The following is a 14934-nucleotide window of genomic DNA, read 5'->3' on the forward strand; positions in this document are numbered from 1 at the left end:
ATGAACGATAATAAAAATAACAAAAACGTACTTTTCCTTTCTCCTCTTCTCAGGTTAATTTTGTTTTCTAATTAATGAAGGCATTACAATTAAAAGTAAGCGACGCTCCTTTTTTTTGTTGGTTAAAAATTTAATGTTTTAAGTAATATTTGAATTATTGTATATTTTTGAACTTGCTTCATTCAGCAATTAAAAGCCGTTAACTCATTCTAGGAGTTTACTAAAAAATGGTTTGTAGTATCTGATGCCATTTAATATCTTTCCTTTTTTAGTGCAGAAACTTTCAGGTATTTTTCAGATTGGGCTAATGCTTTTTTTTCATTTCAATAATTTTTTTCTAAACTGATAGAAAATAGTTTTATTAGTTTATGAAAGCATTTTTAATTAAAGCTAACCGAGAAGCCAAGCAGATAAAGCAATTGAATGAAAATGGCAGGGGAGAGTAGCCCGAACGCATGGAACTTGGCCATAAATGCCCCAATGGGCCATTTGCCGTGGAGCAATGGTTATGGCGAGAATAAAACCCAGCCAGTGCAAATAATATTGTGGCCAACTCCCGGGCTCAAACAAGTTCCGGCTGGTGGCCAATGGCAGGACGAACTTTGGCCAGTAAACAGCATTAAGTAACCTCACGCACAGCGGGGTGAATGTGTGTGTGTGTGTGTGTGTGTTATTGTAGCAATTGCCTTCGGTGTCCTTGTCGTCGCAGTGTAATTGCCTTGGATGACTTGCCCATGCCCGCTCCTTCTGGCCAACTGGCATTGACAAGCTCCATAATGGCCATCGACCGCAACATCTGGTTTATGTTGCCAGTTTGCTGGAGACGCAGCAACTTTGCTCCCTCGCATTGATTTCCAGGTACACACTGCCCCCATCGAGCAGCCTAATTGAATATCCTTGGCATCCTGGCTGAGCCTCGGCCTCAAACTCCAAACTACAGTCGGAACTCGCTAAGTAGGCTTTTTTGGAAAATATATAGTTTTAGTGATTTTCAATTCATATTCAAGAAACCTTTTTTAATTCAACACTAAAACTCTAACTACAGTACAAAATTTAAACATTTCAAATGTCTAATTGTTGTATCGTTCTCTTATGAATCAGAATTAAGGATACTGATAAAATTATACTTTTAAAAATAATCATGTAAAATTATATAATTTTTTGACTTTTTCATTATTTATTTTTGTAACACAAGATTCTCTGGAATTGTCAATACCTCATTATCAATAAAAGATTTTTATAAAATAGCTACAATTTCTTTAAAGTCTGTTAAAATACTTAAATATTTTTCTGAAAATTTAAAAATGAATGCTGGTTGTTTGCGGAAGTACAACTGTGATTTGCATGGGTCTGCGGATGCTGTTCTCCATATTTCAGTAAGCATAAGTTGCTTATCGCAGACGCCCATTGATATGCACATGTGGAAATCCCTTGGATACGGCTGCCAAACCCTTATCACTTGGACCCACAGCAGCCGTCAGACGGAAAGTAGCTGGGGAAACTCCGGAAAATGGCTTGAAAACTGCTCTGCATGCATATCCTGCGGCTCCTTCTCCGGCCAACTGCATCTACTTAGCATAATTTGTTGCCCCTTTCGTGTCTTCGTTTACAGAGTTTGGGAGTTTTGGATCTTGGAATTTGGGGCGGGGGCATTTGCCTGTCAAGGACCCAAGTTGCAAGGACTTCCAGTTTGTCTAGACAAAGACAATGTCTGCATACAAAGATTATGTTTTGATGGGGCATTTAGCAGAAAGTCAATTTGTTTTACGTTTTTACCACTCCCATGATATACAAATTATTCTATTGTATAACATTGTCTCCATATTAAAAGTACTTACCTCTTATTTTCGTGTATTTTAATTTGTAGTTTAATAAATTCAAAACATGCGCCAACTTTTAAATATGCAGCACTTTACAGCACTGTTAACTTTAAAATCATTTTGCTTATTGTAGACAACTCTGCTTAACAGCTGTTGGTGTTTGTGTGAAACAAAATGTGTCAGCTGAAACTTAATATATTTTATGGGCAAACGTTTATTATAGAGTTGTAAAATACTCACTGTAGACCGCTAAAAATATTTATTCCCCAAGGATTCACGTTGACATAACAATTTTACAGTTTTTAACCATGGTAAGCAATTGCCCATCACCGGTTACTCTCAAACTGTAATGCATGTGTTTACCTTCCAGTTGGAATTGAATGACTTCAAAACTGTAAGCCCTGATGATTTGACCGCCGCATTGGGTTTTCAAATTTACAAAGACTTAAGAAATGGTAAAGAAAAACATATTTTATTTTTAAGGAGAAAAAATAGAGATATCTTTTTTAGAAGAACAAAATGGGGACTTTCAAGTAAACTACGATCAACATCTGAAAGTCTTTTATTTAACTAAGGAAGATAAAGCTTACGTACCCGTTCTACACACAAAGGAAATTGACTTAAAAATTCTTCAGGCGTTGCAAGAAAAACTGGAAAATATGTAAGTTTTTCAAATCACCAAAATCATATTCCGATTAATAACTTAGTTTATTCCCAAACAGTAACATATATTTGGCCATTGTCGATAATACTGCAAATATTTTGTATTATCAAATAAGCCAAGGTCTCTGCGAAAAGCCAGTTAACAAAAACTCCGTTTAAGTATAGCGATAGATACATTTATTCAAAATCATATCATAAATATAAATTACGGTCACAACTTGAAGCTAAACAAAGTGACTGGATGCGGACCAATCCATGCTGACAGATTTAAAATGAAATCGACGATAATAGCCCCAAGTTGTAGGCATAATCATAATAAAAATGACAATATATGATAGATGATCTGTATGGTTTATACTCGTTTCGACTCGCATGAGGGGTGCACAATCGTTATCATAATCGTAATTATCAATAATTATCTTCACATAATGATAGCTTAGAGTACGTTTCAATAATCGAATATTACAAGCTTAAATAAAACTACAAAGTTACATTAAATATAGAATAGATTAGCATTAAGATTACAACAATCCGATTGTATGCCACCTGACAACGGGAGTTCCGAAACTCAACCCGTTGAGCGGTTTTTGTTTTTGATCCTCGTATCTGTATCTGGTTTAAAGCGAACCGCGCATACAAACAAATCATTTACAATCAATCAATCTAACGTCGAATAAAAATGCTCAAAGCAATACAGTTTCTCGTATAATAGGTATAATAATAATAAATAACAAATGTTTGCGTGTGTATATGACGTAAAAAATATGTTAAAATTATAACACAACTCGGGCAATGGGCTGGGGAGTTGATTAAAAGCGCAAGGCAATTTACAGGGCTTACATGTTAAAACTGTAAATATTTTACTTTTCTCTCACTTTACTAAAATTTATATGTGGTATAGAAGATGAGCTCGTTTAGCAAGACGATTCCTGGGGTGTGCATGCAATATATGTATAAAATATATCCTTTGTTCTTGTATGTCGATTATGAAAATATGTTGCAATGTTTGCTTTGGGGTTTATACTTGCTTCTCATCTATAAAATCTATTTAGATCCGGTCTTACAAAAAAACAGTCCAAAACTACAACTTTGCGTTTAAGGCTTTCCTAGGGTTTGTCAGACTATTCAATGCGTTCTCATATTAGGAAAAGGAAACGGCTCTATTTGCTGTACAATGCTAAGATAATGTGGGATGGTTCCTAGTGGGGATTTTAATCTGGCTGGATTGATGATTGACAAATGCGTTCGCTCTGCCACAAGGTGGACAACTAGGTAATTTGGTTTATATTGGTCTTTCGGCCAGTGAGCAACACTCAAAAGTACTCTCATTAATGGATATATTTTCTATATAGATATAGATTTTAAATATATATGTCCTGTATCTGCATCATCATGATGCCTTCTACTATAAATATTGAACTCACATCGACTAAACCAAGTAAAATTACTCGAAACCAACTTCGTACACAAGTAAAAGCAAAAGACAAAGGCTATAACGATCGGGCTAGGCCCATTGGTGAACCCTTGAACTAACAACAAGTGCCTAACACCATTCTGCCGTGTAGGAAAAGTCCTGGAAGAGCACCTGCTCGTCTTCGGACAGGTGGCGTGGCTCTTTTGGCGGCGTTAACTGCGCCTTCTCCGACGTGAACTCCTCGTCAAAGTTCGATACATCCTCCAGGTGGTTCTGTAAAGTAATTATAAGCCATTTTGTCTTATACAATTGTGGTTCCATATTTTATTTTTCTACTTACAATGGTGGGCACGAATGGTGGCTTGACCTTTCGCAAGAGCAGATCATCCCACACAATCGAACGGAAGAATGCTTGCTTCTTAACATCCTCCGCATCCCGTTCCGAGGATCCCAGACGTCTTTCTGGATTCTTCCGCAGTAGCTGAAAGGTATTCAAATATATTATTCTCTTTTCAAATAGATAGTTTTCCAATCAATGAACTTACCCTACGCATTACGGCTATGGCCTCGAGTGAAAGGAAACGCGGATAGCGCACCTCATCGTTGACAATTGAATCGAAAACTTCTTCCTCATCGTCGCCAGGGAATGGTGACTATAAAGAATTGATTTAGTTATGAATTGAGTTACTTACATTTTATATTTCCGACTCACCTCACCAACCAACATCTCAAAGATCAGAACACCCAGACCCCACCAATCCACAGCTCGTGTGTACGAAGTTTCCGTGAGCACTTCGGGTGCCAGAAACTCGGGCGTGCCACAAAAAGTACCAGTGCGATCGCCGAAACCCATGCCCTCTTTGCACAGACCAAAATCGGCAATCTTTACATAGCCATCTGTGTCCAACAATAGGTTGTCCAGCTTCAGGTCGCGGTAGATGATCTTGTTCTCGTGCAGATACTGCAGACCCAGTACTACACAGGCGGCATAGAACACGGCTCTCGGTTCTAGGAACACGTCCGTATGGATGTGCATCATCAAATCTCCACCGGCTGCGTACTCCATCACAAAGCATACGTGTTGCTAAAAGGAATAAGATGGTTAAGATTTCAGAATTTTATAGACTGTGAGGTTGCAATACTTACATCAGTCTGGAAGCACGAATACAAGTTGACTAAGAAGGGATGGCGCATGGCATTGGCCACCTCGAATATGCGCTTTTCGCTGAGCAACGACTCAACCTCGTCGCGGGCGATGATGTCACCCTTCTTTAGCGCCTTGATGGCATAGTACTGGTTGTTGCTTCGCAATTGCGAAAGGATCACCTTGCCAAAGTGTCCGCGTCCCAAGACGCTCAGCAAACGGAAGTTGTCCATCGACAGCATGCCCGCATTGGGAGGCTGCTTTCCAGCTCTGCCTGCCTCGAGTCCTCCGGATTCTCGATACTGCAGGCCACGGGCCACATTTCTGCGTTGCTGCTGCTGCTGATTGGAGTTGCTGTTGGTGGAGGAGCTGGGTGAGTAAACTGAAGCCGCTGCCGCCGCCTTGGCCACATTCAGCTCATACTGGTTGGCATAGATGGGCTGCTGCTGTGGTTGCTGCTTCTCCTGCCTTTGAGCGGGCTGCGGGAATTGTGGAGCACCAGCGGCCGCACTGTTTCCATAGATAGTCGGAGTAGGTGGCTCCTGGATGATGGGGGAAGACTGCTGCACATACTGTTGTTGCTGCTGGCCGCTGCCCACGTAGAGCTTGCCCAATTGTGGTATAACCTAAGGTACACAAGAATATAAATTTAAATCTTTGTTGAGAGTAGGTAATTTTAAAAATACTATTAGTGGCTACAACTTGAGAGCTTTGTGAATCCTTTCACTTATTTTCCTGCGTTACCTGCTGAAATGGGTCTTCTGTTTCTAACTTTTCAACCGTCTCGAGGAGAATACTTTCGACACAAGCTTCGGATACTTTTTCAGACTGCACTTCTGCCACCGGTTTTATCTCCGGCTGTGAATCCGGCTCGGCCACCTCCTCGATCAGGCAACTGGTCGTCCGGCTGGCATTGATCGGTTCGAGGGTAATATGTACAAGACTAATACGGGCCTGCAAGAGGATGTTTCTTCATAGTTTGATTGATTGATCGGGGCGATTTGATTGAACCCAAGAAACACACATACAGCGGGTGGTACAGGATTGGATGCGCAGGGACACAGTAACAGTTTGTTGATGGTTCGCGAGGGGGACAAATCAAGGTAATGGAGCTGATTATGAGTGTGGTGCTGCTGTTGTTGCTGTTGGAGTTGGACCGCAAACATCTGCCTCAAGACTTGACCGAGCGCATGGAAAGTTGGCACAATCATGACGCTCCTACATTTCGATCGATACCGATACGATACTCGGGCGAGATGGCTAAAACCGCGCCGGCCAACTGAAGGCGAACAAGTGCCAAAGTCATGACCAGAGGCCAAGAATTTGCGTCGTTGTTTTGGGTCTAAAAATTACCAACCAAAAGGAAAATGTGACAACAGCGCACATAACGATGGGTACATATGTATGTAGCTTGGACACATAGATACAAAGGTAAGCGTACACAGGGACAAACATCTTAGATGAAAATGGAAATGTGGAACGCTGACGTTGCAACGTGAGGGGGCGGGAAAACGAGAGATGGGTGTGGGTGACAAAAATTAAAACATTTCCCGACCATTGGCACGTGAAGTGGCGCACTTTCGGGTGCCCCCTCTAAACCCCGTTCCCCTATAATACACCCCCATTTCTTTCCTCTGATCTTTCCGTTGTCATTCGCCAGAAACGCGTCTATTTAAAGAGTTTAAAATTGTCACTTTTAGCTTTCATTTCAGTTTGCTTCGATTATATTTGTTTGTCGCTTTCTAATCGAAATTTTATATTTGGCCATAAAATGGGGTACATTAAATTAAAGACCGTATTTAAAGCTCTCAAGTCGTTTAGAATATAAAAAAGAATTATATACTATTTCTACATCAAACTAAGCTGTGCAGTTTACATTTATGCCAATAGCAACATTTTATAACAATTAAAGCTCTCAGGTAATTTTGTCTTTGTAAACAAAATATTTATCTACATTAAACTAAGTGTTGTGGCAATTTCAAAAAATTGCACAAACCAATTTATATATTTTAAACATTGTTTAATAAACTGTTAGCAACATTCAAAGCTCAACTTTTAGTTCAGAGTTAGTTCTACTACGATTATGTTAGTTTTTTTGGGTGCTTGTGAATGCGTTTTGATTACGGTGCGTATGTGTGTGTTTATGAATTAAATGTTTATACACAAATTTTTGTGGCTTCAAAAGGGTTGTTTTTGACAAAGCCACACCAGAAACACACACAGACATTTAAAGAAGAAACAATTAACCCAACTCGTGTCAAAAACAAAACAAAAGATGTAAGAAAATCAAAAGAAACTGGGGTTAGTGAAAAAAATAATTAAAAAAGGAAATAAATCAGAATTCGAGAACAGAGATTAAACCGGAAACCAAACCAGGAAAAGAAAAACCTCCTAACCTCCACACAGAAACGATCGCCGGCACTGGAGCTGTGGTTGGAGTGCAGCCGGCCGCCCAGGTTATCATTGCTGCCCCGGTACAGGTACTCGTCATCGTCCTCGGGATACTCGACTAGTGGCGATGGTGGCACCGATCGGTCCTCCTCCCGTCCACCCAGCAGCACCACAGGCGGCAGGATCAAGACAGGTCGGTGCAGTTGCTGTTCCACAGCGGACGGTGGTTCGGTATTTATCGGTTTCTGGGCGGGATGTGACTGCTGCTGCTGCTGCAACTGAAATTGGTTGTGGTTTGGGCTTGGGCTTTGGCTGGGTTGGACACTTGAGCTTGGTATGATCTGATTGCTGGCAAGCGGTGGCAACGGCGGCGTTGGGTGGACAAAGGTGGGTGGTAGTTGCTGCTCCTCTGGCTCTCTCTGTTTCTCGCACAGATCCAAAATCGCCTGACGCTGCGCCTCCTGGAACTGCTGCAGTCGCAGCTGCTCCTGGCGCTGGCGCTGCTGCAGTGCCTGCTGCTCGGTTTGCTGCTGTTGCAGCAGCAGATTCTCCAGCGCACCCGGATCCAGCGACATGTGCTGCTCCTTCAGCAGGCGACGCAGCGTGGTGGGACGCGAGTCCATGTCCGAGAGGAAATCGAATTCGTGCAGGGCATCCTGCAGCTGTCGGCGATTAACGAAATCATGACGAAACGGAAACGGAAACCGAGACGGGCACACAAACACACAGAGACAGAGATAGAGAGAAGGATGACGCCGGGCCACATAAAGCGCGATGCAAAGGATATAGACATATGAAAAGAGTGGGTGAAAAGGATAATCAAGTCTAAAGGAAAGAAAGTAATTTTCTCGGGGAGAAGATATAGAAATAGCGAAAGAAAATGACGTTGATGGGATGAATGGGGTGAAACTCAAAGAGCGGCGGCTTAGAAAAAGCTTAAGCGTAAACGAATTTCCGGAAATTTTTGAAGCAAGGCTGTATCAATGTAGTTTAGTTCCTTTGTTCCTTATTATCATGACCTGTTTTATAAATGATACAGCTTACGAAGTGGGAAAAGTTCTTCATAATACTTAAAATAATAACAAATTTAATTTTTAAAAGCTCTCAATCCTTATAGTAAAAATGAATTTTATAAGGTGTTGCTTAACAGTTAAAAATATATTTTAATTCAATGTCCAAGTTTACCTAAATGATTTCAAAGTAATCAACTCTCAAAAAAACTTGGATAAGTTTGAAAGCTTATATTTTAGGTACTAAATATAATCCAAAGCAGACTAAGACGTAAGCTAAAAAACCAAGGTCATGATAATAAACTGAGGACAATCCATTCTTAAGCCTTCAAATTTTGTAAACTTTTTTCTGCCAGTTTCCACGATCGATGATGGTTCTGTATGGAGTTCGGCTGCCGTTCCAAATGTACAAATTAGAGCGATATATAATACAAAACCAGCACCAAATGCCCCAATGTGATGACTGTACAGATTGAGTGTGTGTGTGTGTGCATGTGTCAATGGGTGGGTAAATAGATACATGAGAGAGTGGGCAGAGGAGCAGGTGGCAGGCACAACGATCAAACCAGCTACGGGTACACAGCTAAGTACATACGCAGATCTTTATACAGGGTCAAATACTGACTATTAAACTGTACACGGATCTCCTCGTAAAATGAATGCACGACTTACCTCCTGATCCAGAATCGGCGTGGTGGATGTGGACTTGAGAACGGGTGGTGGTGGTGGCGCCGTTGTGGGTGCTGCTGTGCGTCCGCCTTGGATCACCTGCCCCTTACTGGCTCCCGGCATCTGTATGCTGAGCGTATTGGGCCTTCCGGCTGCTCCCGTGGCAACGGGTGGCGAATCCGGGGGCAGGACACTGATTCCCTGCATTTGCATGGAAAGGGGACGCATTCCACTCAGACCGCTGGCTGCCGGATCCGGATATTCACCCGGCGTCTCCACATGCTCGTGCATTCCCGCATCCGGATCGAATTCCAGGTTCTGGGCCTGTTCTCCTGGTGTATATGGTTCTGGTTCCACGAGGGCATCAGATGAAGGCGTCCTCGAAATTGGCGACTCCGAATCCCGAGACCCACTGACCACCATGGGAGAGGCACCTGTTATGGAAGATCCCGATCCGACAGATCCCATGTGGACATGATTCGGCGCATTCCGCTTGAGCAGACGGCCCCAGGTGGCCACATTGATGTTCATCTGCTTGGCCCGCGAGATGTTCTTGGCCTGCTGCCTATTGAAGATCATGCGCTGCCGCCGCAGTTTCGGCTTCTGCGAAATCATGGGGTTCAAGAATTTGACCTCCGCAAAGAGCAGACCCTGCGGCTCCAGCTGCAGTGCCATGCCGTGTCGCACATCGTCGATGAACTCCTCCAGGCGCAGCACCTTCACGGCACACAGGGATCGCCAGTCGCGCCAGTAAACTCCAATTTCCAGTTCACGCGAGCGATCTAGATCGATGGAGAAGCGCTGATCCCAGGCCTGCTGCGAACATGGCTTCCACGATGTCTGGCCCACGGTAATGTTGTCCAGCTTAATGGCCGCCATGATCTCGATGGAGGTCTCATCCTTAACCGAATAGCTCTTTGAACTGCTGCGCGAGGTGACGCCCTTGACGAAGCTCCTCAAATCACCTGGACTGGAGTTGTTATCCTTGTCCCTTCGTGACCTGCCGGGCACATCTTCCAGTAGATCTTGGCAGCCCAGTAGGCGAACCTCTAGTTTTCCGGTGACACTGGCGCAGCGTCCGAGCGAGGATACCGACTGGTATGGCTTTCCACCCAGCATTCCTCCCTGTCCGGTTTGCAGTGACGTGTAGGTGACGGGAGCTGGGGATGTCGATTGCTGGACGATCTGCAGCTCCGTTTTTAATACCTGGGCGGCGGGCGAGTCGACGGGCAGCTCCTGGCGACGCAGCTCCAATGAGTAACGCAAGAGATCTAGTTTTCGCGACGATTCCGACAAACGTCCATGAGCCTGGTTAAAATTAAAAGTAATTAGTATTTTGTTGTTAATATTATGAATTATTAATAAAATTTCCCCCAATAAAACTTGCAAAAGAAAATTACCTGTACAAAAAAATCTATTTAGACATAAATTTTTCTTAACATTTAAAATTTTCCGTTTAAATTCTAGTCAAACGTTCCTTTCTTTTTATATACTTGGGGAATAAAACTGTCAATTCTTTATGATTCATTTTTTTAAGGGTATTTAAAAATAGAATTTTATAAATAAATAAATTACATTTTTATAGACTTATAGAAAAGCCCAATGCTAAGTTACCTATGAGCGTTTTAAAAAATATGTACAAATTTTATAGGTATGAATTGATACTTTAACCACCAAAATAAAAGATAATTTTGTATTTAAAACTATTGTTTTACTTTATTACAACATTACATTGATTCAGCGCACAACTTGTGTTTCTGTGTGAGGAACATTCGCTTACATGGCTTACAACTAATCGAAAGAAAAATGGTGTGGGTTCAGGTTTGGGTTAATTAGGACAATGACAATCTGAAAAGCAATATGTTAAATGCAAGCCTTAGACAAAGAAAAATAAATCAAAAAGGGTTCCATTATGTTTATATTATTGTGGTCGCCTGATTAAGGGCTTTTCGCCCAGAGAGAAGGCTCTACCGCGAAGTTGAAACCTTTCAGCCAACCAACGTTGGCAGCTTTCACACAGGCAATTCGGATTCTTGGTGGGACCTACATGATGGCCCGGCTTTCTCATGGCCACCACGCTGCCAAAGCGGCGAGCCTTCTCCAAATGCTCGTGAGTGTAACCGGAAACGGAAGTGGAAGTTTCACTTGCAAGGCTTGGGCTGTCACGTGAAATTTCGAAACGACGCGCTGGCAGCGGCGAAGGCGTCACTGTGTTCCCAAAAGTACTGGCCGAAGTGGTGCTCGGTGGCGCCTCACTGCCGCAACGCACCACTGTGGTTGCAGCCGACAAGAGTTGCGGGGAGCTACGTTCCGAGGAAGGCGATCCGGATGCCACCTGCACGCTAAGGTTGTCGCGCGCCTCGCTCTTCCATCGGAAGCTCGGATGGAGAAGGCGAAACGGATCCGTAGTGGCCGCAGCGGGTTGAACGGGTGCCGTGGCTGGCGGCGTTGGTTGAGTAACACCAACTGGTCCGCCAGTGGGTCCAAAGAACTGCAGAAAACCAGGACGATTACGCGGGAAATGCGATATCTGCTGCAACTGCGATTGCCTCCCTGGATAGGTATTAAATCCATTGGCATCCGAAAAGCCATCTGATTCCGAGGGGATGGTATCGCTGCGTTGGAACGAACTACGTTGCGACTGCACCTCCGTAATTGTTTGCAGGGGATGTGGTGATGGTGCTCCCAGGTGGGTTTGCATGTGACTCTGGTCCAACGAGTGCTGGCGGGACCAAAGACGCTCCATCTGGCTAATTCGCAGGCGATCAAGCGAGTTCTCATACTCAAAGCTATCGGATTTGGCCAAACCAAATGACTCTAACGGCGTATCCAGTTCCTCGGTTTCTTTCCACGAGGAATCCACGCAATCGGTTCCACCCATGACACTGGAAATGCTGCTGCACGTGGCATCCCTTGGCATCGTAGATCTCGAGGAGTTGGGGTAAGTACTACTGATGGTCTCATCGCTGGGCTGGCGCATATATTTCTGGCGCAGATTAGCCAACTTGGCCGCCCGCTGATCGCCAATGTGTTTGCGGAATAGCAACTGCTTGGACTCGCACACTTCCTCGGCTGTGCTGCATTTTGTAATGGCATGACCCAGATTTAAATCGTCTTGTTGTTGGTTTCCTACTTGATTCTTCGCCTGATTTTGAGCCAAACGCCGGGGCATAGCTCCCCCAGAGATTCTTTGATGGCGCAGCAGCATCTGTTCATTATCAAGGACTGTTTGCGGGGTTGAATTCGAGTCCAGTTCGTAGCGCTTGCTGCCAGCCAACTCGGAATCGGAGGAGCTAGAGGCCTCTTCATCTGCCTGCCTCTCATCATCCGCCTCCTCTTCCTCATCTCCCTCTGAACCCGTGCAGTAAACATCAATGTGAACAGTGCGAGGTTTCTTCTCTCCCAAGTTTGGTATTCTGGGTACAGCTCCTTGGCTTAAGTTTCCAGCTAGCGGTGGTATCCTTGACATCGAAGCCGATTTAAATGTAGACGAGGGCGTCGTGGGCGTGGGCGAGTAGGTTGGCTGAGGATTTTAATTGGTTAGAAAGTGTAAGAAGAGATACTAATCATATTTAACTCACCACATAAGTGTTAGCCTCCTCCGCCTGCCGCTTGCTGGCAAAATTCATCAGTGCTTCGGTAGTGGCCCTTCGTTGCTCATAAGCTGGCCGCTTCTTAGCTGAATGCTCCTCTGTATCGCTCGTTTGCGAGAAGGCATCCCTTAGCTGCTGGGCTCTCACTTTGCTGTGGTAAACAAAGGGTTCATTGACTGTCCCGGTTCCTGCTTCTTGGGGCAGAAAATCTGCCACAGCGGACACCATTATGTTGCAGGTACTCCGACAGCGAGTTCCACACACTTGGGCAGTAGCTCCAGGAGGAGCAGCAGCAGTTTCAGTTGCCACGGATGGTTTGTTCAGAGCCCTGGATGCATGTGGACTGCCAAAGGCAGAATCTGCATTGGTGGTGGCCGAGGAGTTGGTGGAACGGAAACTGGTTCCCGCGGTGGCTGCTGTCTTTAGATTTATAATATGGGTGTGAATAATGTTTGAGGAATACCTAAACTCAACTTACCTTGTCCACATCCTGCTCGGTTTCGGGTTCCTCGCATGGCGTGCACCACTTGTAGACTACGCGCATTGGATGCACAGCCTCCGGAGCACTAAACTCCTTATGCACCGGCTCACCAGCTCGGGCAAAAGTGAGATGTGCTCGCACCGTCCACTCGGCGGTCAATTCATGGGGCAGTGGAACCTGTTGGCCCAGAACCGCCCCCGGAGTGGGCGTGGGCGTGCTCATGACTCCCTACGCACTTATTTTGCGATCGCAGCATGCACACATTTTGGCTGTGGTTAGGTGTGGCTCAAGGTGCCATCAATATATTCACATAAATACACTCACGCACTATATATACTACATATATCTTAATATACGTCACACACGAACTTTATATTCTTGCTAAAAATATCGAGAAAACGTCTTGATGGTTTCTATTGTCGAACAGAATTCAAACATTTTTATTGTAAGCCAACGATTTCGGTTGAAAATGCCAATGGAATCTTAACTATTTAAAGGTAATTATATATCAACAATTTGTGGTAACATCTCCACAGGTTGTTTATAATTATTTTGAACTTTTCCTTTGAATTTTTATATTTTAAACAAAGTCAAGGAATTCTTTTAAATGTTTATATGACACTGGATTTCACACTAAGATCTCCCAGATTCGAGTAATTTTCTTTATAGTTTTAAACTTTGTCTTTTTTTCAATTAAATATTTTTTTAGTTAACCGAAACATTCTTCACAGGCAGTTTCAACTATATTAATTTGCTTTTTTGTTTTCACGTATTTTTAGCTTCATTCAGCCAACGCACACACATTATATACGCAGGGGTAAAGAGATGGGGTGGAACGAAAACACTTTCGGTTTTTCTTAGCTTTTGTAAAATTTGTGTTTCTAAATTTATGTGATTTTATTTTTAACATGATTTTTTTTCGTTACGCTAAAATTGCAAGATGACCCCAAAAGCCAAATCTGGGAAATTGAGAGAAGAACGGACAATCCAAACGGGAAATTACGCAATTTCAGGTGGATAAGCGGAGAAAACCTGAAGCGCACGCTGCGTATGCGTAACGTGGAAGAACTAATGCCAAGCTCAGACATTCGATTCGAGTTATATAGTGTGTGTGCGTGCTTTTCATGAGTTTACTCCGATTATTATTATTATTATTATTTCATTATAGTATTATTTCATTACACATGCAGAGAGTTTTAGACACAAGCAAACAAAGGAACACGAACGCGACGAAAGACGCGGTAATTAAAAAAATTATAAAATATCGGGAAACACCAAGCGGCGTCGCACGTAGCCAACGGCAATCCAACTCGCACTGAACGTCGAGGAAAACCTGCTTGGGAAAATTCGCTAGAGAAGCGAACAAACATACATATGTATCAACAAAACGGCGGCTAACAACAAATTTCCCCATATGCTGGCCATAGAACTTTGCGCTCCGTTCCTTATGATGGTTTTATACGATTCTCGTTTTTGCCCGATCAAGCAGAGGCACAGACATATAGACGTGTTTATATATCTAATGTTTGTGTGCCAGCGGGCAGCATAGTTCTAAAAATGTTTAGCAAAACGCTTCCAAATGGCCAAAAGGGCAGCGGAAAAAGTTTTGTGTTTATTGTTTAGCCGATCGTATAATAACTTCTGCGATATTTGGATGCACACCAAAAAAAGAAAAGGTACAAGACATACTATGCGTTCAAAACTAAAAAAAAATTTAGGGGAGCTTATAATTATTATTGTCTTTTAATA

At 43.2% G+C, this 14934-nt stretch overlaps 3 protein-coding genes across 20 annotated transcripts in view; 1 reads left to right on the plus strand and 2 right to left on the minus strand.

Moving 5' to 3' along the window:
- The first annotated feature begins 1990 nt into the window (after window positions 1-1990).
- On the plus strand, window positions 1991-2825 carry LOC108040916. Of its 2 annotated transcripts, none has more exons than XM_017118601.2 (4): window positions 1991-2131; window positions 2191-2275; window positions 2331-2481; window positions 2543-2825. In XM_017118601.2, exons 1-4 carry the CDS (start codon window positions 2129-2131, stop codon window positions 2640-2642), a joined length of 339 nt encoding a protein of 112 aa, XP_016974090.2. In that variant the 5' UTR covers window positions 1991-2128; the 3' UTR covers window positions 2643-2825. The 2 variants fall into 2 exon arrangements, with proteins under 2 accessions (XP_016974090.2, XP_016974092.2); XM_017118603.2 differs by having other exon boundaries at window positions 2334-2481.
- The window catches only part of LOC108040912 (serine/threonine-protein kinase N), a 34033-nt gene continuing 21742 nt past the window's right edge, over window positions 2644-14934 (minus strand). For 4 of the 16 annotated variants that reach the window (XM_044461989.1, XM_044461990.1, XM_044461988.1 and 1 more), the window contains 8 exons: window positions 9115-10419; window positions 7438-8094; window positions 5786-5995; window positions 5044-5667; window positions 4610-4981; window positions 4443-4550; window positions 4238-4378; window positions 2644-4170 (listed from right to left, as the gene is read on the minus strand). In XM_044461989.1, the coding sequence (XP_044317924.1) occupies window positions 4027-4170; window positions 4238-4378; window positions 4443-4550; window positions 4610-4981; window positions 5044-5667; window positions 5786-5995; window positions 7438-8094; window positions 9115-10419 (3561 nt within the window). In that variant the 3' untranslated portion in view covers window positions 2644-4026. Of the gene's footprint in view, window positions 4171-4237; window positions 4379-4442; window positions 4551-4609; window positions 4982-5043; window positions 5668-5785; window positions 5996-6069; window positions 6584-7437; window positions 8095-9114; window positions 10420-14934 lie in introns of those variants that run through there. The other 12 variants (XM_044461996.1, XM_044461994.1, XM_044461992.1 and 9 more) reach the window with 9 other exon arrangements.
- LOC108040914 lies at window positions 10801-14510 on the minus strand. Of its 2 annotated transcripts, none has more exons than XM_017118599.2 (4): window positions 14368-14510; window positions 13183-13566; window positions 12693-13124; window positions 10801-12634 (listed from the first exon to the last, which is right to left on the minus strand). In XM_017118599.2, the coding sequence occupies exons 2-4, from the start codon at window positions 13405-13407 to the stop codon at window positions 11033-11035; spliced, it is 2259 nt and encodes a 752-aa protein (XP_016974088.2). In that variant the 5' UTR covers window positions 13408-13566; window positions 14368-14510; the 3' UTR covers window positions 10801-11032. The 2 variants fall into 2 exon arrangements, with proteins under 2 accessions (XP_016974088.2, XP_016974087.2); XM_017118598.2 differs by having other exon boundaries at window positions 13183-13598.

Source organism: Drosophila rhopaloa, unplaced genomic scaffold (genome assembly GCF_018152115.1).
Source record: "Drosophila rhopaloa isolate 14029-0021.01 unplaced genomic scaffold, ASM1815211v1 contig_115, whole genome shotgun sequence".
NCBI lineage: Eukaryota > Metazoa > Arthropoda > Insecta > Diptera > Drosophilidae > Drosophila > Drosophila rhopaloa.

Coding starts and splice junctions, on each gene's coding strand:
- LOC108040916 (XM_017118601.2), top strand. Junction 2,276..2,330: donor TTACAAAGACTTAAGAAATG/GTAAAGAAAAAC, acceptor TATCTTTTTTAG/AAGAACAAAATGGGGACTTT. Junction 2,482..2,542: donor CAAGAAAAACTGGAAAATAT/GTAAGTTTTTCA, acceptor ATTCCCAAACAG/TAACATATATTTGGCCATTG.
- LOC108040914 (XM_017118599.2), bottom strand. CDS start 13,407: ATGAGCACGCCCACGCCCACTCCGGGGGCGGTTCTGGGCCAACAGGTT. Junction 13,125..13,182: donor CCGAGCAGGATGTGGACAAG/GTAAGTTGAGTT, acceptor ATAAATCTAAAG/ACAGCAGCCACCGCGGGAAC. Junction 12,635..12,692: donor AGGAGGCTAACACTTATGTG/GTGAGTTAAATA, acceptor TAAAATCCTCAG/CCAACCTACTCGCCCACGCC.